This window comes from Antechinus flavipes, chromosome 4 (assembly GCF_016432865.1).
Source record: "Antechinus flavipes isolate AdamAnt ecotype Samford, QLD, Australia chromosome 4, AdamAnt_v2, whole genome shotgun sequence".
NCBI lineage: Eukaryota > Metazoa > Chordata > Mammalia > Dasyuromorphia > Dasyuridae > Antechinus > Antechinus flavipes.
The window spans coordinates 244,416,894-244,443,788 of record NC_067401.1 but is presented as its reverse complement, the minus strand read 5'-3'; the positions used below and the strand labels follow the sequence as shown (position 1 = coordinate 244,443,788).

The 26,895-nt window shown below is 32.6% G+C and overlaps 1 protein-coding gene across 5 annotated transcripts in view; it reads right to left on the bottom strand.

The window, feature by feature from the left end:
- Nucleotides 1-26,895, bottom strand: part of SENP6 (SUMO specific peptidase 6) — a 137,173-nt gene that overhangs the window by 24,801 nt on the left and 85,477 nt on the right. For all 5 annotated transcript variants that reach the window (XM_051997284.1, XM_051997285.1, XM_051997287.1 and 2 more), the window contains 6 exons: nucleotides 23,859-23,929; nucleotides 20,819-20,964; nucleotides 18,214-18,595; nucleotides 12,539-12,771; nucleotides 10,662-10,832; nucleotides 545-578 (listed from right to left, as the gene is read on the bottom strand). In XM_051997284.1, the coding sequence (XP_051853244.1) occupies nucleotides 545-578; nucleotides 10,662-10,832; nucleotides 12,539-12,771; nucleotides 18,214-18,595; nucleotides 20,819-20,964; nucleotides 23,859-23,929 (1,037 nt within the window). The remainder of the gene's footprint in view (nucleotides 1-544; nucleotides 579-10,661; nucleotides 10,833-12,538; nucleotides 12,772-18,213; nucleotides 18,596-20,818; nucleotides 20,965-23,858; nucleotides 23,930-26,895) is intronic.

Genomic DNA, 26,895 nt, shown 5'->3' with positions numbered 1-26,895 from the left:
CCTCAAATACTTCCTAGCTAAGTGACCTTGGGCAAGTTGTATAACCTTTCTGAGCCTCAGTATTCTGATCTGTAAAATGGTTGGACTCAATATCCTCTAAATTCCCTTCTAGCTTTAAATCTATCCAATATCTCAAATGGGATAAAATATAAAAAGAACTTTAATATTTTAAACACTCTAAATATGCTACTATGATAATCCTAAACATGATCACATAGTCAATAAGTTGTGAAGATCCAAGTCTTAAACCCAGAGCTTCTGGTTTTATTTTCAGTTTCTACAATTTTAGTAGAAAGCTCAATTTTAAACAGTCCGTGTGCTTCAGGTTAAAATGATGCTTTACTAGACTGCACTCTATTTATCTTTGTATTCTTCACCCACTGAAAGATCAAAAAAAAAGGAAATATATTGAAAGATTACTTAAGCATTTAATGAAGGTACTGAAATGACTACTTTAGTAACTACTCCTTTAGTATCACAACATCTAATGTCTTTATAAAACATACTTTAATTATTGGAATGAGAAAAAAGTGAAACATCTTACCCTCCAGATGAATCTTGATAAAATCTAAACAAAACTGTAAAAAAGGATAATATTAATATTTTTATTGTTCCAGATACACAATTTAAAAATGATAAATGTTAAGTAAATGATAAACATTAAATTGACTTGATTCACTAGTTTTTTTTTTTTAAATAATAAGCAGTTTTAAGTATATCCTGCTATATAATCAAAGTGAATCCCATTTTGTAAGAAGTACAAGTAAGCAATAGATAGGTTGGTCAATACATGAATAGGAGGTAAGCTGCCTTTCAGTGGTCTCATTTGTAATTATGCATATTATTCTCTTGGTTCTCTATTTCTATCAGCATTAAATTACACATATCTTCCCAGATTTCTCTGAATTCTTCAGATTTATTATTTCTTATAACATATTATTCGATTACATTCATATTCCAACCTATTTAGCTATTCCTGAATTTACAGGCATCTACATGTTTTTGTAACCACAAAATGTGCTGCCATGCATATTTTTGTATTTTGTATTTTATTTTTGTCTTTGACCTAAGGATACTTGTTTAATAGTGAGGATTTTGTGACTTTTTATACCTTATTCAAAAAAATTTTTTTTTCTAGAATGGTTAGATATTCCATTAGTAATCCCTATAAATCATAGTATTTCCATCTTTCATCTTCTTTGTTACTTTTATCATTGTGAAGCGAAACTTAAAGAGTTGAATGAATTTTTATTTCACTTATGACTCCTTTGGAATCCTTGGGCTCGTCACAATTTTTATGCTAATTGTGGGACCATGAATAAGCTGATTTTTTGGAGACCTGATCTTATCTTTTATTTATTTCCTTAGTAAAGAAAAATTATTTTATTTAAAGATTAGAACCCATGCTCTAAGGAGTACATGAAACTCTTACTATAGAAGGAAAAATTGTTTTAAAATAAGTAGAGAATGAAGAAAATACTTGGTAGTCTAAAATGATACAAAACATTCTACAGAATTACCTAAAAATAAATAACTAAAGAAATTAGAATTTCCCATGACAAACTGAATCAATAAAATAACAATATTATCTATATTAATTTGCTTATTCAGTGTCATACCAATCAAACTATTGGAGAACTAATTTATAGACCTAGAAAAAACAAAAAAATTCACAAGGATTCTGGAAAGTGGCAGAATAGGCTGGTAAATTTCAAGCTCTCTAAATTTCTCCCACAAATATAACAAATTTGCACCTCAGGGTGAACACAGACTAATAAAAAATCAAAAAGACTTGGGGCAGAACAGAGTTCCTCAGGGTACAACCCAAGAAGATCTGAAAAAAGATGGTAGGGCCTGATTAACTTGTCTGAAGTGCAAACATCTCCAGGCTACCTCCAAAGAAATATCAAGTGGGGATCCTAGGGCTAACTGGTTGTGGCTGGAGCCTCAGCAGGCACCACAGAGACTTTCACCTAGCAGAATATTTATGGAGGGGGGAATGGAGAGGGGTTGAGTACGGAAAGACAGCGTGAACCTCAGCTGGCTGGGAATGTCAGGCCCAGCTGTGTTGTTGAGACAAGAAGGAATCACACTTGGTGACTGCAGAAGCATCAGGGCACTGCTTGGCTGTGGGCACTTGCAAAAGAGTGGAACCCTGAATTTGAGATTCCTGGTCAGAGCTGAAAGGAAGCTTGAGACACCATCTGCCCATTCCAAGTTTATTTAAAAAAAAAAAAAAAAAAAAAAAGATCGAATGCAAAAAAATGAATAATTCTACCATTGAAACATATTGTGGGAATAGGGAAGACCAGGATTCATCTTCAGAGAAAGACAATTTAGTAAAGAAAAGCTTTTACCCCAAAAAATAATGTGAAATGTCACCCTGTCCAGAGAGAATTTATAGAATTCAAAAATCAAATGAGAGACACTGAGGAAAAAAAACCAAAACCATCCAAGAAAAACAAGATTATGAAAACAAAAAACAAAAAACAACCAATTAAAAAAGGGGGTATATACAGCATCTCCAAAAAGAAAATAAATCTTTAAAAATTAGAATCAGGAAATGAGAAGCCATTGAATCTATGAAATTCCAAGAAGTAACAAAACAGATGATAAAGAATGAGAAAATAGAACAGAATGTGAAACATTTCATAAGAAAAACAACAGATCTGGAAAAATAGATCAAGAAGAGAAAATATAATACTTGAACTACCAGAAAGTTGTGAACCAAAAAGCAAACTTTAATACAACAATGCGGGAAATAATCATAGACAATTGTCCTGGAGTTAATAGGGGAAAATAGAAATAGAAAAAATTAAACCATCATCACCTAAAAGATTCTTTTAAGGAAAACACACAGGAATACTATGGCCAAATTTCAAAATGTCCAGATCAAAGAGAAAATTTTTCAAGAAACAAAAAAAACAATAATTCAAATATGCTAAAGCTACAATTAGAATTGTAGGAGACTTAGCAGCAGCTACAATAATAGACAAGCAAAAGAGCTAGACCTAGCAAAAGAGCTAGACCTACAGCCAAAAATGTCATATCCAGCAAAATTATCTCTAACTTTGAATGAGAAAAAACAAATACTCAATGAACTTAAAGATTTTCAGAACTTTCCATCAACCAAACCCTAACTTAGCAGAAAATTTATCATATAAGAGTCAATATCAAAGAGCAATTTTAAAGAACTCAACATGGACAAATTGGGATAAACTGGTTTTTTTAAACATGGGAAATGTATATTATACATCAACAATAGGGTAAATTCAAAACAAAAATGGGCAGAGTAAAAAGATAAAAATAGTAATAATGCTATACATATGAGGTGCAAAGTAAGAATAGACACAAAAGGTTTTAGAAGGGGGAAGAAAGCTCATAAAATTTACTTACATTGGGAATTAGTTCAATAGGCAACACTACATATCAAGGGTTTAGCATTCTCAAAAATATATAAAGAAATAAGGCGGGGGCAGCTAGATGGCAGAGTGGAGAGAGCACCAGTCCTAAAGTCAGAAGGACCTCAGTTCAATTCTGGTCCCAGACACTTAACACTTCTTGGCTGTGTGATCCTGGGCAAGTCATTTAACCCCAACTGTCTCAGAAAAAAAAAAAAAAGAAAGAAAGAAGGCAGAAGAGAGATAAGAGGATAGGGAAGCTAAGCATGAGGAAAGAAGAGAGTTATCTTTGGGTAGGAGGGAGATGTAATAGTAAGCCAAGTTATGAAGTAAAATTTATAGGAAAGATTTGTGTATGTTGGGTGTTGTGTGTGTACACACACACACAAAACACACACAACACACACACCCCTTTCATGCCCTCCCCACTCCCAAGCAAGTTTCAGTTAAGAAAAGATACATTTATGTATACATAAGTGTGTGTGTGTGTACACACACACATGTATATAAATATATCCTTTCTTAACTGTAACCTTTTTGAGATTGGGGAATGAAATGGGGAAAAAAGAATAAAGTAAATAAGGACATTAGTGAATACTTCTTCTACTAATATATATATTCTTAAATTGGTTATTTGCTATTATATATTTTGAATCCTCCCTGATGTTCTGCTGGGTACATGATAACGTTCTCTTTTGTTTTTGTTTCATTTTGTTTTGTACTGCTTTTCTGTTTTTCTTTTTGCTTCTTCTGTTTTTTTCAAATAAAACAAATTTTGGGGAAAAAATAAATAAAAGAATTCAGAACCTGGAGGTATAAAGGGTCAAAAATCTCAAAGGAAATAATGAAAAAGTACCCAAAAAAGGGATCTAGGAGCACCAAAACTCACACACTGTAATACAGCAAGCATCAAAATGACATGTTAAAAAAATAAGAGATTGATGAGTAGAACAGACTGGTCACATTACATACAAAATCTAATGAATCTACCTTGTTCAATAAACCTTGTGATCCCAGATAAAGAGGCAAGGACAAATGAATGAATGAATGAAGCAACCTGAAACAAATTAGATTTAGACTGACACATTATGTCATATACTAAGATAAGCTCCAAATACAAATGCTTTGAAATAATCATAAACATATAAGGAGAGTAAATAAGAAAATTAGCATTCACAGATGAGGAATGAGTTGATGACCAAAGGGAATGACAATTTTAATTATTTAAAATTTAAAAGTTTTTGTATAAACAAATCAATGCAGATAAAATTAGAAGGGAAATACTAACTGAAAAAAATCTACACTGTCTCTAAATCTTATTTCCAAGATTTTACTTATATATGTAAATGTGTGTGTATCTAATTCTGCATCTGTAAGAATGAGTCATTCCCCAACTATTTTCAAAGGAAAAAAATCTAAGTTATTAACAAGATGGGAAAAAATATCCCAAATCACTAATATTTAAAGAAATGAAAATTGAAGCCTCCATTAGGTTGGTAAAGTTGATAAAAAGTATCAAAATTCAAAGAAAAAGGAAAAGGACCTATATGTGCATATATATTTAAGAAAAAAAAAAGTTGCTCTTTAGTGACAACAAAACTGGAATGCATGAGCAAATTGTAGAATGTCTGTATGTGTGTATGTACGCTACCTTGTCATAAGATGAAAAGTTATGTTCTTTCAAGAATATTTGATAAGAATAAAATCAGCAGAATCCACTTGATTCAAAAATCTGTACTACTAACAATACTGTAAAGACAAACATTTTTGAACAATACAGTTGTTAGAGTTCAAATGTTGGAGTTTGTTCTTCTCAAAGCAAAGCCCGTTTAGAGGCTTGGAGCCCTTTGGATGTCTCCAAATCCAAAGGTTCTGTCCTTCAGCCTCTGCCTCTGCTGTCTTCTGCCTCCAACCAAGACAGAGATGGAAGGTCTCTCTTATCTCCTTCTGGGGAGCCCAGCCACCAACTTGCTGCGGAGAGAGGGCTTCTGGCGTAGCTCCACTGAAATCCGTCAAAGTGTTCTCTGCACTAGAGTCGTTCCTCTCGAGTCCAGCGCGATCAGCCAACCAAGAGGAAAAAATGTATTCTGCCATAGATCCCTCATCGCTGGCCTTTTATCTGCCTCTTCTGAGAGAATGGGATTATGGGTTTTCTCCCATAGTGCTCTCTGGCCCAATGAGCTTTAAGGGAGGTGTAGAAAGTGTACTTTGTGAAGCTAGCATACTTGTGGACTTCAGTGAGTAAAGGTGTGAACACAAGCCTTGTCTTAATTAGTTCTACTTAGTACCTTGTTTCAGGTTCTGGCCAAAACAACTTCTTGTAAGATTAGATCAACTCTAATTACTTAGCAGTTAGTAAGGATTCCAACATACAGTGACTTGAGATTCCAGATCTATGTTTTCTAGAGAACCTAAGCTCCAGAGAACTTTATGATTCCAGAGGATCTATGTTAAAACAGGTTATCTGAGAAAGAGGGATGATGTAGAATTAAGATGTTTCTGGACATTTCAGGGAGAGAACATGAGGAAGAAAAAAATAAATTTTGTTTAAAAAAATAAATAAGACTAAGAAGGGAAGAACGAAGTCAATGCCAATGCAGACTGGTATTTTATGATCTTAGAAAGTTGTACATGTGTAAGCGATTATTACTCTCATCTGATCATACAACAACTCAAGGATATCAGTGCTATTATTATCTCCAATTTATAGATGAGGAAACCTAAGCAGACAGTGCTTTAGTGACTTGCCCAGGCTCATATAGCCAGTGAGACTTGAATTCAGGCCTTCAAGATTGCAGGTCTATTTACTTTTTGTCATCCAGGTCTATTTACTTTTTGTCATCTAGTTATTTCATCTAAGATATTTGTAAGGACTAACAAATTCAGCTAGTGATCTATTCAAAGTGAGTAAAATACCAACTATCAAAATGAGAAAAGGTTTTGTTTTGTTATATTTTTTTCCTGCGCTATCAGGCTGCTCTCCTTTGAAAGCCACTGATATCATAGAATGTCATTTGCAAAAAAGACTCCTTCATTTTGTCAATCTAAGTATGGCAATCTCACTAATGATGAATAGATCTGGTGAGCTGTCGATTTCTTCTGTACTTCCCTTGACACTGATAGAGGATTACTTTAAAGTTACCTCTGTGGTTTCTAGAATGCTCTTTAGAATTATATTTTCATTTTATTCTACTGAATTAAATGCTTCAAAGAATACAATAAACATACTATAGTATATGCTATACACTTTTGAAAAAGCTATAAGCTTTTAAATTTTAAATAATTAAAATTGTCCATTCCCTTTGGTCATCAACTCATTCCTCATCTGTGAATGCTAATTTTCTTATTTACTCTCCTTATATGTTTATGATTATTTCAAAGCATTTGTATTTGGAGCTTATCTTAGTATATGACATAATGTGTCACTCTAAATCTAATTTGTTTCAGGTTGCTTCATTCATTCATTCATTATTTTTTTCTTCCTCATGCTCTCTCCCTGAAATGTCCAGAAACATATCTTAATTTTGAAAGAGATAGTACATAGTAGAGAATCATCTGTAGACGTTTTCAGTTGATCCTCATTAGGCAAGATTTTGAGATCCCTAACAATCTTGTTTTTTGGAAATAGTTAAGCTTTTTTTTTTTTTGATGTATTTCCTAAAAGTAGTGCCTAGAATAGAAAAGATTATTCTAGATGAATTATAAGAAAGTACAAGTGAAAATTAACACTTCCCTAGTCATGGATATATGCATTTCTTAAAGCAGTCTATGATTATATTAGCTATTTAGTGTTCTCATATTGTAAAGTTTACTCATACTCTAAGTTGCATATCCCCCCCACCCCCAAGAAGTTTTAGCTAGCCATACCTGTTTTTAACTATTTGATAATTATGAATTTGATTTTTTGGAACCCAAATATTTTTTGGAACCCAAATAACCCAAAAACACTTATCACTATTAAACTCAATCTTACAGATCTGATCTCTAATAATTTTGCTTTTCAATTTTGATTCTGTTATCCCTTATTAGTCACTACATCTAGTACTGTGTAATTTATAAAAATGGAAATTATGACTTTAAAGCACTGATAAAAAATTTACACAAGGGCCAAGATCCTTACATTGCAATACATACCTTCTTCCAATTGATACTGAACCATTATATCCAACTCTTTAGTAGTTTTGAATATACTCACTAATATGATAATTTGAAAAAAAAAAAATCACATGGACTTTTTTATCTCTCTATCTAAAATGTACTACAAGAAGCAGAAATTAAATTAACGGGAATTAAATGAAGAATGGCCACACTTACTAAAGTATATGTATTCACAGGAGGTTTGTGCTGAAGATGAAGATGACAATTTCAAAGACATCCTATCAAAAGGGATCCATTTTCAAGTTATTAAAAAAAAAATTCCAATTGGAAAGAATGATTACACATATGGTCAGGTCCTACAAAAACTATTTTCCTAGAGCACTGTTCTCCTTGTGTCAAGTGTCAGAAAACTAACTACCCACATGAAAATTTAGTGATCTCATTTATACACACACACACACACACACACACACACACACACACACACACACACCTGTCATGGGAAAAAATGAAAATGGGCAATTAACAAGAAGAGAAGATGTTGATATGAATTTTAGAAAATGTGGTGATTTTAATGATCTAGAGCTTTCTCCTAGAAATTCTTTTGAATGCCACTTCTGGCATGCAAATCATGTGATGCAACCATTTTAGAGTAACTAAATCTGCAGGTAATTCATGGTAACTTTCAAAAGACTATATATAGCACATTACCAAATATTACTTGTGAGAAAGAAACAGAACAACAGACTTCAAATACATGTTTTCTGGGAAAACATATGGACCGATCAAGCAATAAAGATGAGTAATGGTTTTCTTATAGGTTTTAGTAACAAAAACACTTACACACACCGACACACATCCCAGCCCCATCCCCAACTCCCCAAAAAGGGATGCAAGTGTTGGGTGAGTCTTCTGTAAACTTATAAAAGAACAATGGAAAAAGTTATAAAGAACTAAAAAAAGTTAGTGGGTTATTGTAGAGGGCCAGTATTGAATAAATCCATGAACAGCAAGAGTCTAGTCCAGGTATTACTCAAGACCTGCTCTCTGTTAGTGCAAGCCATTCAAACTAATGGCTCACCAACTCCCTAACAATCTTTGAAAGATATTAGAATAAATTTAGAATAATTTTGATGGAGAATGCATGTGACCAGAACAGGCATCACAACTTAGGTTATTTACAACTCTGTTTTGACAAATAACTTTGCTACTAAAAATTTCTGTTATTGACGACTCAGTTATAATAAATATCTTGTTACTGCTAGTTAAGGTGAATTGAAATGTAAAAAAGTACGGTCTATGCATTAACCCTAGAAGGTATATAGTGTCACCTAGAGGTAGCTGTTGTTAACATAACACTAGTTTAAAAGTATATAAACCCTGCTGCTCAGATTAATAAATGGACATTGCAAAACGTATCTTCCCCCTTTCTCCCCCGCCCCCGCCCCCATCCCGGCCTCAGATATTCATTCACACTCTCAGTATTCACTAGAGCTGGACTCCAACAGGTTATGGTCTTGACCAATGAAGAAAATATGTACCTCACTGAAGTCATATATCCAAGTTTATAGGTGTATGGTTAGAAAGACACAAATATTTCCTATAAATATTAATAATGTATTGGGAACATAAAGCCCAAAAGAATGGGACATTTCCTACATGGTACCACACTTTCATAGACATTTGAAATTATTGAAAATCTGTTATCTACTTTTTTTCTAATTTAGTTCTCTTAATAACCTTTGAAAATTTTTTCAAGGTATGGTTGTTTCTCCTCCCCCATAAAAACGTCAGCACCAAAAAATTCCTTCCATTTGTTCAAATAAAGTAACCTTTCTAGGTTTCTCTGGACTTGTGTTTGTATTTCAAAGTTCTACTCAGTTCTAGTCTTTTCATCATAAATGCTTGAAAGACCCATTTTCCCCCCTGTAGGATTATACTTAGTTTTTCAAAGTTATTCTTAGTGGTAAGCCTGTCTCATTTGACTTTTAAAATGCTGCATTTCAAATCATTCTGGAGAGCAATTTGGAACTATGCCCAAAGGGCTATCAAAATGTGCATCTGCTTTGATACAACAATGTCCCTACTGATTCTGTATCCGATAGAAATCATGAAAAAGGGAAAAGGAAAAAACATGTGCAAAAATATTTGTAGCACCCATTTTTGTAGTGGCAAGGAGTTGGAAATTGAGTGGATGTCCATCATTTGGAGAATGGCTGAATAAGTTATGGAATATGAATGTAATGTAATATTGTTGTTCTATAAGAAATGATGCGCAGGTTGATTTCAGAAAAACCTGAAAAAATTTACACAAACTGATGCTAAGTGAAGTGAGCAGAACCAAGAGAACATTGCACACAGTTACAAAATTATGTGATGATCTTTGGCTCTTTTCAACAATGAGGTGATGCAAGGCAATTCCAACAGATTGTGATGGAAAGTGCCATCCATATTCAGAGAGAGAACTACAAAGACTGAATATAAATAAAAGTATAAGAATTCTTACTTTTTTGTTGCTGTTTTTTTCCCCACCTTTCTCATATTTTTTCTCCTTTTGAGATAATTTTTCTTGCGTAGCATGATGAATATGGAAATGTTTAAAAGAACTGTACAAGTTTAACCTATACTGGATTGCTTGTTATTTTGGGGAAGGGGAAAAGGGAAAAAAATTTGAAGCACAACTTTTTGCAAAGGTAAATGTTGAAAATTACCTTTCCACGTATTTAGAAAAATAAAATGCTAGTAAAAAAAAAAAAAATAGAGAAATACTGCATTTCAAGATCTCCCATTTGTATTAGAAACTATCAAGTTTTATATGATCCTGATTGTAGCTCCTTGCTACTACTTCTTTCTGGATGCTTGCAGTATTTTTCACTAATTTAGGAACTTTTGATTTTGACTACGCTATTATTGGGACTTTTCCTTTTGGAATTCCTTTCAAAATGAATCAGTGAATTCTTTCTAAGCTGTACTTTGCTTAAGTGACAAAGCAATTATGAATCAACTTCTGGACCATGTACTGAATTTGAAGTTATCAAGTTTGAACATATAAAATTAAAGCAAATTGTTATCATTGATACTAACTATAGATATAGAATGAGATTTTTAGTGAATTTAAAATCTCACTTTTAAGATATTATAAAAAGTAAGGAATGTACTCACAATTACAGGCTCTGCTACCATTCGACGCAGAGTTCCTATTCGTATACTCCGACAATTCAAAATAACACTTTCAAAGTGACTTTGGAAATTTAAAGGTGTAGTATCAACTAAAGTTTCTGGAGAAGCAACTTTACGACGTTTTAGAGGTGTATTTGGTACAGAATTGCCAAACTAGAAGAGAAGAATGATTTCTCGTTTCAATTATTAAAAATCGGCACTAAGATGATCAGCTTCTTATATAAATTCAAGAATAACACCCAGGAGAAATTAAGTTTTTATAGCATTATTATGTGTATTCCGTAATATCCTAACCAAATGAAGCTTACAGAATGTTCTCTATGGCATTAGTGAATTTGAACCTCATGACAATCTTGAAGTATAGTTATCTTCAACATTTCAATATTCATGAAGTCAACTTTAGTGATTTCAAGCATTTGCATGATTTTATTAGTAGTAGTGATCTAACTTTCACTTACACAGTGATAACTGTGCACATTCATGGCTATATAAAATAATAAAATAGAGGGAGAAAAAAAGGAAAGGTGATGCATTCAAGTTTGTGGAGAAACTGGTATCCTGCTAGGCACTTTATTGGTCTTGTTCTTTCTATGCAAAGTTCCCTGTGTATTTTTTGCATGTTTTTATTGCATGCCTTTAAAACTCAAAGTTTTGTGTTGCAATTATTCTTCCAAATAGCTCAAGTATTCTGGGCTTTAAGCCCAAGCATGTGCAAAGTCAGTAATGTGGCCTAGTGAAAAAAATAAAGCATTCAACAAACTTCATGCTAAAATGTCTGCTGTAGCTGTTGATGGTGAGTTTGCCTTTAACAAATTCATAGTTCATACTGTCTACAAAAAGGAGAAACATATTCATTAAAGTGTCTCTCAATCTGCTCCAAAAAGAATTACTTTAATCTTTCAATTACATGATAAGAAAATTTAAAAATTGGAAAAGTAACTAAATTTGTGGACAAATGAGATGGTGGCCAACCCCCATCTCCATCCCAAGGCTCATGCTGCTACATCAAGTTCAGTCAAAAGGAAGATTTGAAATGGCAGGTTATCCCTTTCCTTTTTGTACTTCAGGGTTCTTCTCACATTACAGCCCTTCCCTTCTCTTTTCCCTGCTGCTGCCTCTCCTCTCCCCTGTATTTTACAGGTTATTTCATGGTTACTGTATTAAGAAAAGTGCATATAATCAGAATTAATCTTTTGTCATAAAGTATTGTATTCAAGAAAATGTACTTATAGCTATCTAGTTAAAGATTACTTTTTGATGGTCACAGGACTTATTTCCCACAGGTTCAATATGTAAACATTTGTGGTTTTGAATTTCATGCTGTTTTCTATGAATATCAGAATCTCTGTGAACATTGGAATTTGACCAAGTTCTAGAGGTACTATTATCCCTATTTTATAGATGACAAAATATGTTCAAGATATATCTTGTCAATGGTTACATAATTGGTAAGTGTTAGAGGTTATAAGCTCAAATCCACCTGACTCAAGTATAAAGATAATAAACATTATTTGGTTTGATAGTAAAGAATAGTCAAAATTAGTGTATAAAAACTAAAGTGCTTAATTTTCAGTTTATAATTTTTCAATATGCCTTCTCTTTAGAAAACAAGTAAATTAATGCATGATTACTTAAATTTAAAAGGCTCTTTTCAAAAGGATAACACCTTCAGAAATGGAAATTCAGTATTTTAACCTAAGATTCAGCTTATACTGTGCAGCGAGCAGTTCTTTAAGTCTGTAGAAGATATGTTCCTTGAGCACAGATAGCTTACTATTCCTTATAACCATTGCAAAAATGGATGGATAGACTAATATGGTGTTTTGTATCCGAGGTATTCATTAAGAATGAAAGAATACCTGATCTTTCATTCTTGCTTTTCTTGGTATTGTGACCACCAATTCTGATTCTGTTGCAGTACTTCTCCCTTTATGTTCTAATCCACAGCTATTTTCTTTGAGTGCAGCTTCTACTTTTCCTGTAGAGGGTGCTGGGGAAGAACGTGCTGAATCTGCAGGCCGAGGTGATATGCTTTCTCTTCTGTTAGTATTCCCACTGTCAATGTCATCCTCATCATCACTGGACAAAATTACTAGAAGAGAAACAGAAGCTCAAGACATTTTGCTTTCAAATTTTCTTTCAAAAACATAAATAGGTTATGATAGCTGGCAAATATCCTAGACAACATTTGCCTTTCCTCAGACATTCACCATCACTCTGAATGGTTTGACTAGTTAAAGCAGGAACAGAGAAAGATGCCAGCATTTTCTAAAAAAGGCAAAATCTGTTCCTATTCTTTTTCTCCCAAATTATAATACAAATAAAAATACAACTGCAAATTAAAAGCAACTAGGAGAGACATAAGTGAGAAAATGAAGAGTGTACACAATAAAGGTATCCCCAGAAAAACCTGTACATAGTAATTTATTGACAAATAGCACAAGTAACTTCTTTTAACTTCTTTATGAATTATTCCTTACTAAGTTTTTGGAAAACAAAAACATAGTTAAAACATAAGTTCACTGAAAAAAGAGATTGTCTTCACTTTTTAAATTTATGTCACCAGTATTGTAAATATTTGTTAACATTTAAATGTTTACAAATGTTAATGTTTAAAATGTAAACATGTAAATTGTAAATATTTAATAACTTTTTTTGTTATCTCATTCACTTAGCCTTCTAATTAAAAAGTCCTTCATAATTTAGACTCAATCTATCTTTTCTAGGATTATTGGACAGTACTTCCAAAATCTCTCCCCATAATGTAGTAATGCCATCAAACTGGCTCTCTTTAGGTTCCTCATAGAGGAACATTCAATAGCCCAACTCTAAACTTTTACATGGGCCATCCTCTATGCCCAGAATAAATTATCTTCTCAACTTTGCCTTCAAAGTATTCCTCCTATTTTAAGTACCATCATTGACATGAACCTTTTCCTGATCCTCCTAATTGTTAATATCTTTCCTCTCCCAAACTACTTTGTATTTGGTTGATTTGAATTCATTTGTATCTACTTGTGTTTGTATTTATATTGTATGTTATGTTTTTTTCTCAGGGAGAATCTAATGTTGCTATTTCATTCTTTGTAGTTGCAGCCCTTAGAATTAGTTTTTGCATTTGTACCTCCTTTATATTGGTTGTTCTCAATTCTTGGTCATGGCCAATGTGGGAATTTGTTTTATTCAAGAAAGTATGCATACTTGTTTCAAGGCATTTCTTTTCCACCACCTTTTTAAATAAGAAAAAAGAAGACAGGAAGAAGTAAGAAGGAAAGGAAAAAAGTTTTTTAACTGAAATAATTTTTTTTTTTTAAAGAAAGACTGAATTGTTTCTAGAAGACTGCTAGTAAAAAGAGAGTCAGTCAGGTTGTCAAGATTGTTTTTAGAGAGGAGAGACCTGGGTTGAGGCACAGGGAAAGAGCTCGCAGAAAATGAGTGACTGAAAAGGACAGGAAGAGAGAAGTAATGAAATCAAGAATACTAATAAAGTGACTACCCTAGACAAAGAAGAGCACTTTGGCCAGAAATCAGGGAAAAAAAACCAAAGAACAGAGGATGGTGTCTTAAAAAGAGAAGTCAATAAATCACTCAATCAACAAACATTTGTATTTATTTTGTATGAGATTTTAGGGATATGAAAATTAAAGATAGCACTCATCATACTGTCTAATACATGTTCAACAAGCAATAGATAGAGGATATTTACAAAATATGGGGGGAGGAGGGAGAAGGGAGAAAGGTGGGATGCTGACAATAAAGAAATAAGAAAATTTTCTTGAAGGAGGTGGCACTTGAGTTGAGACATGATGGGAGTTAAGGATCCTAAGACAGAGGTAAGAAAAGGAAGTATTCCAGGAATGGGGGAGCTTGAATAAAACATATAAATGGTAAATAAAATATTTTGTGTATATGTGAAACAAAAAGGCTGTTTGGAGTGGATATTCTACATCAAAACTGCAAAGTGATTTAAATGTGAATCTGTATCTTTTCTATATGACAGTAAGGAACCACAGAAATTTCCTGAACAGGACAGTGACACGGTCAGACCTGCATTTTAAAAATATCAATTCAGCAATTCTATGGAAGTTGGATAGTAGAGAAAGAGAGAGATTTGAAAAAGAGAGTTAAAATAGGCGACTACTGAAATAGTTCAGGGGAGAGGTGATGAAGGTTTAAACAAGTCTGCTACATATAAATTCAAAAATAAAAGAACACTGGATGAGACAAAATCTAGCAACTGGAATAAATATGAGATAAGATCAGAATATGACTGAGATTTCAAAATAGATCACTGGAAGAAATATTGGTAACAAATAAATGGAAGTTAAATAGAAAAGGGAATCTAAAAAGGAAAAAAAAGTTCTCTTTTGCAGCATATGTAGATTTTGAGATATCTTTGGGACATTTAGGCGAAGCCGTCAGACCAGAACTTAGGAGAGAAGAAGGTCTGATATATAGATTTGTGAATGAATTGCAGAAGTAATAGTGGAAACTCATAGAAGCTGATGAAATAAGTATAATGAGTGAAAAGAAAAGAGTAAGGACAGAGTCCTGAGATATACTCATGCATAAGAGGAAGGACACAGTTGACTACCTAGCAAAGGAGAACAAAAATTATGATTAAACAGAGAAAAAAAGAAACAAGAAAAAAACAATATCACAAAAATCCAGGGGAAAGTAAGGTAATAGTTACTATGCATAACATGACTGAAATCCCAGTCTTTGTGCCAAAAGTCATCAAAGTGAAGCTGTATCAGAGAACTTATAAGAAGGGGAGAAAATTACCACCTACAGTGCTTGGTACTAATGCACACAAGAATCCCTGATAAAGATAATGTACTGAAGCCTGGAAGGAGGAAAATAAAAATGAAGACTAAGGTCATTGGATTTAGCAATAAAAAGATCATTGTGACCTTACATAGATTTTAGCTGAAAGTGAAATAGAAGCAAAATGAAAAAATAGTTGCTACATTTTTCTCCTCAATTTTCTCAGTCAAATAGGAAGTAAAGTTAACTGTTGAAAAACAGGGGGTGGTCCCTAGAGACATATGTAGTTTAAAGAGCCTAGAGATTTGAAATAGCAGCTAGAGTTTGATACAGTTAATATAGGCAGAATAAAAAGATCATTGTGCAATAGCAATTGCCTCTAAACTCTAGATCTAAGATTCCTACCGATCAGGAACCCTCAATGACAGGACAGCACCAAAGTTAAAAAGACAACATTAATTTACATAACTTTTACCCCAAATACCAGGAGGCAAGGAGATATGTGGGTGTGCGTGTCCCTTTCTCTACCTCTCCATGGATATAGACTAAACTGACAGGGAACAGCAGAATCATAGTTTCATTATAAACATTATAATGTTTAAAATACACACACACACATTAAACATACTGTATTATTTAGACCTTTTTGGAGGGAGAAAGAAAGAGGGACTGGGCAATTGGGGTTAAGTGACTTGTCCAGGGTTACACAGTTAGGAAGTGTTAAATGTCTGAGACTAGATTTGAACTCAGATCCTCTTGACTTCAGGGCTGGTACTCTACCCACTGCGCCATCTAGCTGCCCCTAAACATACTATATTATAACGTTTACAGCCTTTCAATGTAGACAAAGCAGAAACTGAAAGAATCCACCAATCTCTCTTCCTGAAAGAAACTTCAAAATGAAAACTCTCAGGAGTATCATAGTTAAAAATCTAAAACTTTCAGGTCAAAGAAATACTGTAAGCAGGCAGGGATGAGGAAGAAAGATCAAGTTCTGAAGAGTCAATGAGAATTATGATTTAGCAGTCACTTCTATAAAACTTCAGTTAACTTAGAAGTGATATTCCAGAAGGAAAAGGACATAGATTTACAAACAAATACAACTAAATACAATGCAACAGGGAGATGACCTTTAATTAATTAATTTTTATGGTTTTTTTTTTTGGTGAGGCAATTGGGGTTAAATTTTTATACAAATAAGGAGAAAGGGGTGAGGAGCAGCTACTATTTCATACTTACTTTCATTTGAACAGTTTAAAAGAAGAAAACACATACACACATACCTCACCATGGAAAGAAATTTCATTCAACAGGGAAATGGGAGGGAGGAGAAAAAAAGCAAGGGGAAATGAGGGATTATGGATTAAGGAAGGAATCAGTTCTAAGCAAAACAAAACTATAATACCACAACATTTATAGGATATTTTGAAGTGGCAAAGAATGGGAATTTGAGGGAGTACTCATATATTAAGGAATAACTAAAAAAAAAAAAGTATGACTGTTTTGTAAGAAATGATGAAGGAGATGATTTTGGGAAGACTTGTATTAACCAAAACAAAAGTGAAATGAACATAATCAGAGAACAGCTTATAAAATGTCAGGTCATTATCAGCATAATGACCAACCATAATTCACAGCACTAATGATGAAATATGCTACCTACTACTTCATGGTAGAGATTTCTAGTTCTATATATGATATGACCAGTATGGAAATGTATTTTAATTGGCCATACATATATGTAACTGTCTGTTTTTGTTAATTCTTGGGTGGAGGTTGGCATGTGTGGAACAAAAGGGCAGATTTTGGCTGAAGAAATGACAAAAAGCCCAATTGCCTTGAGAGGGAGAGGGACAGGAAGAAAGAGGGAGAGTGAGAGAAAGAGTGAGAGTGAGAGTGAGAGAGTGAGAGAGAAAGAGAGAAAGAGAGAATGAGGAGAGGAGGAGAGAAATGACAAAAAGAACTTTCAGAAAAATTTGGAAGGATCTGAATGAATTGTGAATTGTTGATACCTCTATCCAAAACAACTGGGATTTATTAAAATAGTGACAAAACTGTCCAGAGATTTTCATCTAGAGATTCAACTCTAGGGATATTCCCCCAAGGAGCCTAATAACCAAAAGAGAAAAATTGCATATACAAAATATTCCTAACTTTTATGGCAGCAAAAACCTACAAATTAAGAAATGATTGAACAAATTATGGTAGAATATTGTTTCTTTAAGAAACATGGGTAGATTCATATGAATTTTTTCTTAGTAAGAAAAAAAACAACACAATGGTTAAAACAATGTAAATGAAGGACAATAAAGCAATTCAAACAGTGTTACAGAAGAAAGTCTGCAGTAGAGGTACCCTGCAAAAGGTAGAAGACTAGTGGGGCAGAACATGGCAGTGTAATATCATATTCTGTCAATATATTTTTTCAGTTGAACTGTGATTTTATTCGTTTCTCTCTTTTACCTTGTGTTTAAAAGGAATGGATCTCTGGGAGGGAGAAAGGGGATACACTGGGGAAAATTGGTTATTTAAAAACAAAATATATCAGAATGATTTGTTAAGGTAAACAGCTAACTTTCTTTGCAATCATTCCAATAAAACAAGCAGCCTTTTATCACTTGACATATCTTCCTTTACTTAAATTGGAAAAGGACAAAAATCCTTAAAAAAAAAAAAAAATTAAGATTCAGGGAGTATCTAAGAAATTAATTTTTCTTTAGAAAAGGGGTTTAAAATAAGAAGAGAAACAAAATAAAAACATACTTACTTGGATCATTTAGATCAGATGGTTTTGTACTCCGTTTTCTTAAGCTTGCAATATGGGATATTTTTGCACCAGGTAAAAGGATTTTTCCATTTGACTGTAGAAAATTCTGTCCAACATAATCATGACTCACAATAATATCAACTGGAACCTTTCCCAAAGTATTGCCATAAAATTTTTTGGCATTTAGTCCAGTGTTTTGAGACTTTTGTCCTCCTGAATTATGATGAATGGATGTTCGTGATAAAGGTACTGCTGCTTCATTTAATGCTTGCCTACAATTTCTTTGTAAATCTTTAGAAAAAGTAACCCCGCAGTTTTGGCATTTGGTTGGATTTTTTCTTTCTTTCCCGCATTGTGGACAATATTCACTTTGTGCAGAAACCTAAAATTCCCAATGGAATGGGAAAAAAAAAATATGTCTCCATCAATAGCAAAATCCTCAAAACATCTCAAAAATAATGTCCCACTTATTATCAGTCTGCCAACTAAAAATATTTTAAATGGAAAATAGAAATGGCAATCATAGTGCAAAGATTATCTATTGGAATAAAGATCATTGAGAGATACAGATCATTCAGGAAGACTTAGATATTCAAGTTCATCTTTGATAATATTGCTTGTATGATTAAAAAAGTAATTTAGTCTCTTAGTTCTTCAGGGCACAACCAAGTGTTGAGCTGCATTGGTAGAAGAATTTCTTTAATCAGGCTTCCCTATCTCAATAAAATTAAAGGTCTAATTCAGGGGGGGAAATTAGGATGAAAGTGGCTGGAGACTGTGCTTTACTTATGTATATGCTAAGACTTCTTTAATACTCCATTTAACAATTGAGATCACAAAGAAAATCCATATAATTATTAACTTATTGTTTTAAAGGCCATGGATTCCCTGAAACCTAACCACAGATCTCTTGGTTTCCTCATCTGGTTCATTACTAAATGTGTATGTGTATGCAGAAGTATGGTAGGCTCACAGACTCCTATAGGGGCTTAAGATTCTTAGAGACTGACTGATTTAACCAAATTTACACAATTGAGCCAGCAGCAAAGTCAGGGTCATTAAGGCAGGGTGCTTTTCCTCAGCGTATAGCTATTAGGAAAACCCATATTTTCCCAGTTTGTAAAAATACAACAAATTCATTCTAATTATTCTTAATTAAATCAGTACTTATAGATTAAATGAGGATAAATCTAGTGAGATAGACCAGACCACTTCAATCTTTCATTCCAAGGAATATGATTTGTAATAGTAAATGAAAACACTCTTTTAAGGAAATCATTACTTTTACATAAACAGAAGAGGAAGCTCAAAGCTGTCCTATTGTGCTAGGGCAAAGGTAACTGCCCCATATTCACAGAAATATGGTAGCTGGCTAACAGTGACAAGTCTCTATACCAAAATATTTAAATGATCTTATTAGCTTACAAGCTAGTAAATGGCTGGAGTATAACCTAAGAATTCAAATATAAAGCTGATCTTAAATACATAGAGTGAACATTCTCAGTACAGAAATATAAATATCTTGGTATAATGTAAATAGCAGACCACTCTTGGGAGTTTAGTTGAACTTAACTGTTATCTTTTTATAAACCAGGAAGAAATTGCATAATATGTTGAATAAGATGATATACCAATAATAGTACACTCTCATAATTTAGTATATCTACACTTTCACCACATTCAAATATTAAAAAATGTAAGGTAGGTAAGGTATTATGTGGATTTAGGAAATAAAGTTTGAAAAGGCAATGTAGATCACTGAAAAGGTTAATCTTGGTTTAATGATGACATAACTCTCAAACTTTTTTCAACTAGCAATCATTAAAATAGAGTCAAAAGAACATAAATTCCCAAAATAATTTTGTATCCAAACTTTATGAAGACTAATTATCTGACCCATTTTTGTCTCTCAATCAAAAATATAACTAACATGTACTACTTTCTGTTAAACACCAATAATGTACTCTCTCATTATTAAACAACATTAACTGCAGAAATAAATACAACTTAATTCAAACACTAATATCTCAAGTATGACTCAAGGGCAAGGGAGAGTAATAATCTTCAGGTTAGCAGAGGGTTGTAAAGAAGCTGGTGATTCATCTTAATTTGGGGCAAATGTAGGTCTATGATTTCAGGAGAATGTCTACACTCTGTATAAACTCTTTCATATAGTCTTTGACAAATTAACATGCAATATTGAGAAGTTAAGTGGCTTATCATAATCACATAGCTAATATACATCAGAGGCAGAACTTGAACTCAGATCTTGATTCAAAGACCAGTCCTATATCAATTTTACAATACCATCTCTTAAGAGCACTTAAATGAAATGTACTGCTAATAAAGGGAAATTAATCTTTTCCTTGGGAATTAAAAATTGTCTAAAACAAATCAAACTGTATGAAAGTAGAGGGTAAAGTGAACAAGGCCTGGCAAGGAACAGGAAGTGGGAAGCTATTAGAACCCTCTGTCAAAATCTTAATCAGTCATGTGATTCTAAATTGAATAGTTCAAATACTCAGATATACAATAGCTATATCCACATAAAATGCTAATAATAATAATAATAAATTTCAATAACTGCTTAATTTCTCTAACCCACCTCTAAATGGGTTAAATTTTTTTTTGAAGCAGGAGACATTTGGAAATCAGATTGGTATGAATTGCAGTGACGTTTTGGTTGTACTTTCCTCTTGATTTCAGACTCTGATTCTGATTCAGACTCTTCTCTTTTCTCTATTATGCTTTCTAAAAGAATATAAAAAGAAAGAACAAAAATTTATTTCTATACTTCATCAAGTGGTAATTCATAGATTAAAAATACCTTAATTTCTCAAAAAAAAAAAAAAATCTCCCAATGCAGGTTAAATATGAATTAGTCCAGTGTTAACATGAATGTCAGAAGATGACATTTCAAGTGATTAAACTGTGAACACCTGTCCTTACATTATGCTCTTTCTCTTACCAGACTCTCTCTTTACTTAGCCAGTATCTTGATAGTTCTTCCACTACTCACTTTGCTCATCTACTGTTGAAGGTATATGGCAAAATATCATTCTTCATTCCAGTCTCCACCTCCAACTTGGAGTTTATGTTGCTCTAAGTTTCTAAAACAAGGGTCGGGAAATGCTTTACCCATACTAGACCAATAAAATTATCTGCTAAAGTAACCGCAAGCAATGATGGGCTGAAAGCTAGGTACAATAAATTCCCACTGCTTGAGTTCTTTGAGTTGATAATTTTGTATGGCCTGGGAATCGTGTTACAAATATTCAAATGGTCTTCAGCAGAAAACACTCCCTAATCCTGTTCTAAGTATTAAGCATTCAGCCTATCTTGCCTAGATTCAGATCCACTACATGATTTGTTTGCTATGTAACTTTACAAGTCTCTCAATATCTCCTACACAACTTGACTGCCAAGATATTATTCAGGGCTACCATTCTTCAAGGGGATGTGTCAATCAATATCCTATGATTCTAACCACCAATTCCCTCCTATTTCCTCATTCAAAATGCTCTTCCCTAGATAATACTTCTCTGCATGAGGTGTTATTCCTTTTAAGCACTTATAGCAGAGGTAAACTGTCCTATCAAGTTCCTGAGACATCACTGTACAATAAATTCATAATTATTTTGAGAACTTGGGTTGAATTATATTCAACATATTAGTATATTTTGGAACTGTTTCCACGTAAAATACATTAAACTAAAAACTTTGGTATCCCAAAGATTAAAATGGCAACTTTTTAGAAAATCCAACTAAATGGAATCCTATACCACTTTATCATTTTTAAAAGGATAAAATCTTGAGTTTGGAAAATGGTAAAGAAAGAAAAAAAGAAAAGAAGAAAAAAGCTTGTTTCCCCCCACAAAATGGTGATTCCAAAAACTAGTCTAGGTCTACTCTTCCAGAAATGAAGTATCATCAGTCCCATTTTTCTTCACTTTTCAGTAAATATTTCTCCTTAAGGTCTCATCATGCATGGCAGGGACACAACCTACATTCTCAAAGTCCATCCCAGGACAACAAAACTTGTAATAGTTCCCAGGGCCAATTTATTAAAATTTAGAGAATAATAATATTTTTAATAATATCTAAATTATATATAAATAAATATAATATGAAGTATGTAAATATTAATACATAATAAATAAATAAAATGTTACCATCAGGATACTGATGAAAAATTTTAGAAATGGCAACTCATAAAATCATGTACTAAATTAATGAGGCATTAAAATCTTCATTAAGGAAGGCAGGTACATGATGATGGATCTTTTTAGATACTGAACCATGTGTAAATAATAACAGTAATAAGTAATAATGCAATTTATAAATATTATCTCATTTGATCCTTATCACAAGTCTGGGAAGTAGATACTATTACCCTCATTCTATAGTTTGGAAAAAACTGAGACAAACTTGCCCAAGGTCACAGAGCTAGTGTCTGAACTCAGGTCTTCTTAACCTTAGGCAGAGGATTCATTCCACTGTGCCATATAGCTGCCTCTACATAAAGTTAAAACAACAACAACAACAAAAACAAAAACAAAACAGCAATACAAATATAAACATTCACTTGCATTTGATGTTGCACAAATTATTAAAAGCAATTGTGCAGCAAATGTGATCTCTTGAACACAGTAGTCTGAATCCCAATTTTTAAGATTATCATCCTCCAAAATTATGGTAAACTTTGCTAACACTTTGTTGCTTTAACCCCTCCAAAAATGACAAGCTAATTTTTAAAAATGCTAAATTTGTTTTTTAACAAATAATTGGGAAAAAATAAAATATTAAATAAGGAAAAAAACTTTTAAATGTACAAAAAAAAGTCCAAAACCACCAAACTTGCCCAAAATAATAATAATTATATTATTATAATTAAAATTATATTATAATAATACTGATCATTCATAAATATTAGCTTTCATTATAGCAACAATCCAACACAAAAATAAAAATTTGGCTTGAAAAAGCTACCACTGTTAGTCTACCATTTGAAATGAAAGATTATCCATAATAAATGAATTAGTATAATATTTATTATCTAACTCTGAAATGCTGCAATTTATGCACCACTCTAAAATACATATATATAATTAACAAACTAAGCAACACTATAGCTCAATAGTTATATCCATCTTCTGGTTGGAAAGCTATAATCTATGCTAACAAAAATAATTTTAATTTTTCAATAAAAAGATCTCTGCACCACAATCGTATTATTGTCTTTGATGTAAAAAAAAATTCAATTAAAGAAAAAAACAAAAACAATGCCTCAAGAGTTCATCCTGGGGCAGCTAGGTGGGGCAATAGATGGAACACCAGCCCTGAAGTCAGAAGGACCCAGTTCAAATCTGGTCTCAAATACTTGAACAGTTCCTAGCTATGTGATCCTGGGCAAGTCACTTAACCCCAATTGCTTCAGCATAAAAGGGGAAAAAAAGAGTTCATAGTAAAGGAAGATAATCTATGCTTATTAGACCATGCTCTATTTTCAGCATACTTCTATAAAGTTTCAAATTAAGACTTTCAAATGGTTGTCTCCAACTACTACCTTTCATACCTAACAGCCTAATGTATAAGATACTATTTTAGTCTCTACAGAAAAGGGAAAAAAAAAAAAAAATACTTACCTATACCTTGGGGCCGTGGCAACCTAATATGGTCAATTTCTATTTTTTGAACATGAGGGGGGTATTCTTTCCTGGAAAAGAATAGATTGTATTTTTCTTTTTAGGTAGTAGCTTCCCACCCCACCCCCTACCCAGGGAAAAAAAGGAAAGAAGGAAGAAGCAGGGAAGAGGGAAGTAAAAGAGAAGAAAGAGAAGGAAGAAAACAAGAGGGAGGGAAGAAGGGGAGAAAAAAGAGAAGAGGAGGGAAGGAGGAAGAATTAAAGAAATTTCTTTTTAAGAGAAAGTAAACTCATTGCTTTTTTTTTTTTTTTTTTTTTTGCTAGATATGAGTTAAGACTAGATGAATGGAGTAAGACTGCTTTTTTTTTTTTTTTAAACCTGAGAAATCCAAGTGATTCTTTTCCCAAGTATGCCTTGCAATAATTCTCCACCCTTTCCCCATCATATTACTAAATGTTGAAAAGCATACAGGGATTGGGTTTGATTCTTTTCAGTTATATTTGTAGAAATGAAAATTGTTCTTATTAGAATGTGTAGGAAAGGGGCAGCCAAGTGGTGCAGTGGATAGAGCACCAAGCCCTGGAGTTAGGAGGATCTGAGTTCAAATTTGGTCTCAGACATTTACATAGTAGCTGTGTGACCTTGGGCAAGTCACTTAACCCCAATGCCTCTCCAAAAAAGAAGGTATAGGATGAACTTTTAACACCTATTTTATATTTAAAGCCTAAATTAGTTGGACTATGAAACCTAATGGGCATGTAATATGCAAAATTATTAAAAAATAGGATAAACTGGCAATAAATAAAAGGCAACAAAGTAGATCAAGTTCAAACTAAAATAATTTTTATGTGCCACCTGAGATGTTTGTGGTTAAACTATAGCATGTAAAAATTCTCTATAACCTATAACCTGACAGTAGAATGTAAGTGAACGAAAACGGATTCCAAGTTTTAAAATCATTATTCCTATTTACTTTTTTAAAAAGTTTAGATTTAAGTATCCACTTGACCAATTGAGGACTTTTTTTTTTCTATTTCTTTTTTCTATTCATCTCACATTTTAATGACTTACTATGCATGCCACAATATACTATTAAAATAAGTTTCTAATTACTATACATAATAGAGGCCATTTTACATCCCAGCTTCTTAAACTGTAGTTTGCAACCCCATATGGGATCTCATAATTAAATGTGGGAGTCATGAAATGATTTATTATCTGTAAATGTTTGATTTGTATATCTATTTCATATATCTGTAGTCATGTAAAAATTACTTGGGCAAAAAGGGTCTTGAGTGAAAAAAGTTAAAGCTCTGCTTTATATTACCAATATCAATCTAATTTTATTATCAACCTCTCCACTTAGGCAAGATCAGAATTTGCCATAAGAATAAAAGTTAAATATACTTTAACATATTTAACATGGATTGGTCTATCTGCTATCTAGGGGAAGAGGTGGAGGGAAGAAGGGGAAACGTTGGAACAGAAGGTTTTGCAAGGGTCAGTGCTGAAAAATAACCCATGAATATATCTTATAAATAAAAAGCTATTTAAAAAAAAAGAATAAAAGTTAAAAGCAAAGTAGGGGCTTCAGTGGATATATATTAGGTACAGAATAATTGTATTAAAGGAAATATTCATAGTGTAAGTGTCAATTTAAGAAATTTTAAAGTGAAAATTTTCTTGCATATATATTTTAATGGCATGATGTTAAATTATATGACTATATTTAATAACCAATAAAATTTTGGAATAAGTAGTACTAAATGTATCAGATAAACATAAAGGTAATTTAATTTATTATAAAATCTACTTATAACAACTTAGTAATCTTTAATGAATAATAAATATTCTAATTATTTGCATTCAGTAAAAATAGTGTTTTACAAATCAGACAAAATTGTAGGCATAATGCATTCTTTGTCAAAATTATCGATGGAAATCACTAACAAAGACTTGATTTGCTACTTGCCTATTTAAAAGAAATGTGACAAAACTAAATTTTTTCCTTCTTATTTGAAAAGAAAAGGCAGGGGAAAGAAAATTCAACTTTTAAACTAAGTTAGAAATTAATTTCAGGATATGTAAATTAGAGAGAGAGAGATGGGAAGGGAGGTGTCAATTGAACTATTAAGTAATTTCCTTGTTTTTTTATTCTCTAATATATTAAAGCTATTAAATGATAAATATTTTGAGAAAGAAAATACCAAAACAGATTGGATCCTTTTTTTTGTCCCCACAGGAGTTGCTAAAATAACCACATTCTATTTGTTATGTATACAATGCAATAGGGTTATATATATCTTCCTATATATCTCCCAGGTTTTCCTTTTTCTTTACCTACAAAAGTTTGATTAAATTAAGCAAATATTTATCAAGGGGATACCATGTACCAGACACTGTAAGAGTTATTAAATATGATTAAAGGGGTTAATGAGGTATTTTAAAATACAGTTTAAATAAAGGTGGAGCAGAATCTTCCTATCCCCAATGATTCTTTTTAATCAACTTTATAGTCAACATTTGAACATTTGCTACTTTGATAATAGAGTCACTTGTATTGCCATGTCCTCCTTTTAACTGCTTGCCTAGTTTTCATTAAATCATAAGATACTAACACAGATTATGAGAAGCAAACATTTTGATTTTATCTACCAAGTGATTGAATTTTACTACCCCAAATTGGACTATAAAAACAAAATGCAATTTTTTTTTAAGGGGGGGACCAGGCAAGGTTAATTTTTTTTTAATAGTGAAAGGTTAATCCCACTCTTCTAACTCCACAACTCCATTATTGTCACTAAATCTGAAAGCACACTGTTAAAAAAAAAAAAAAAGATTATTTTTTTAAAAATCTGTTAATCACACAAAGTTGACACTTTTTCAGGAGTATGAAAGATGTTAGGAAAAAAATTAAAAACAAAAAAAAAAAACAATAACAACAAAAAATCCCAAGAGAGTTAGAATCTGGAGACTCAGGTGCTCTTCCTTGGTCTAGTATTAAACTAGATATGTCACCTCTTGGCTTCAGCTTCAT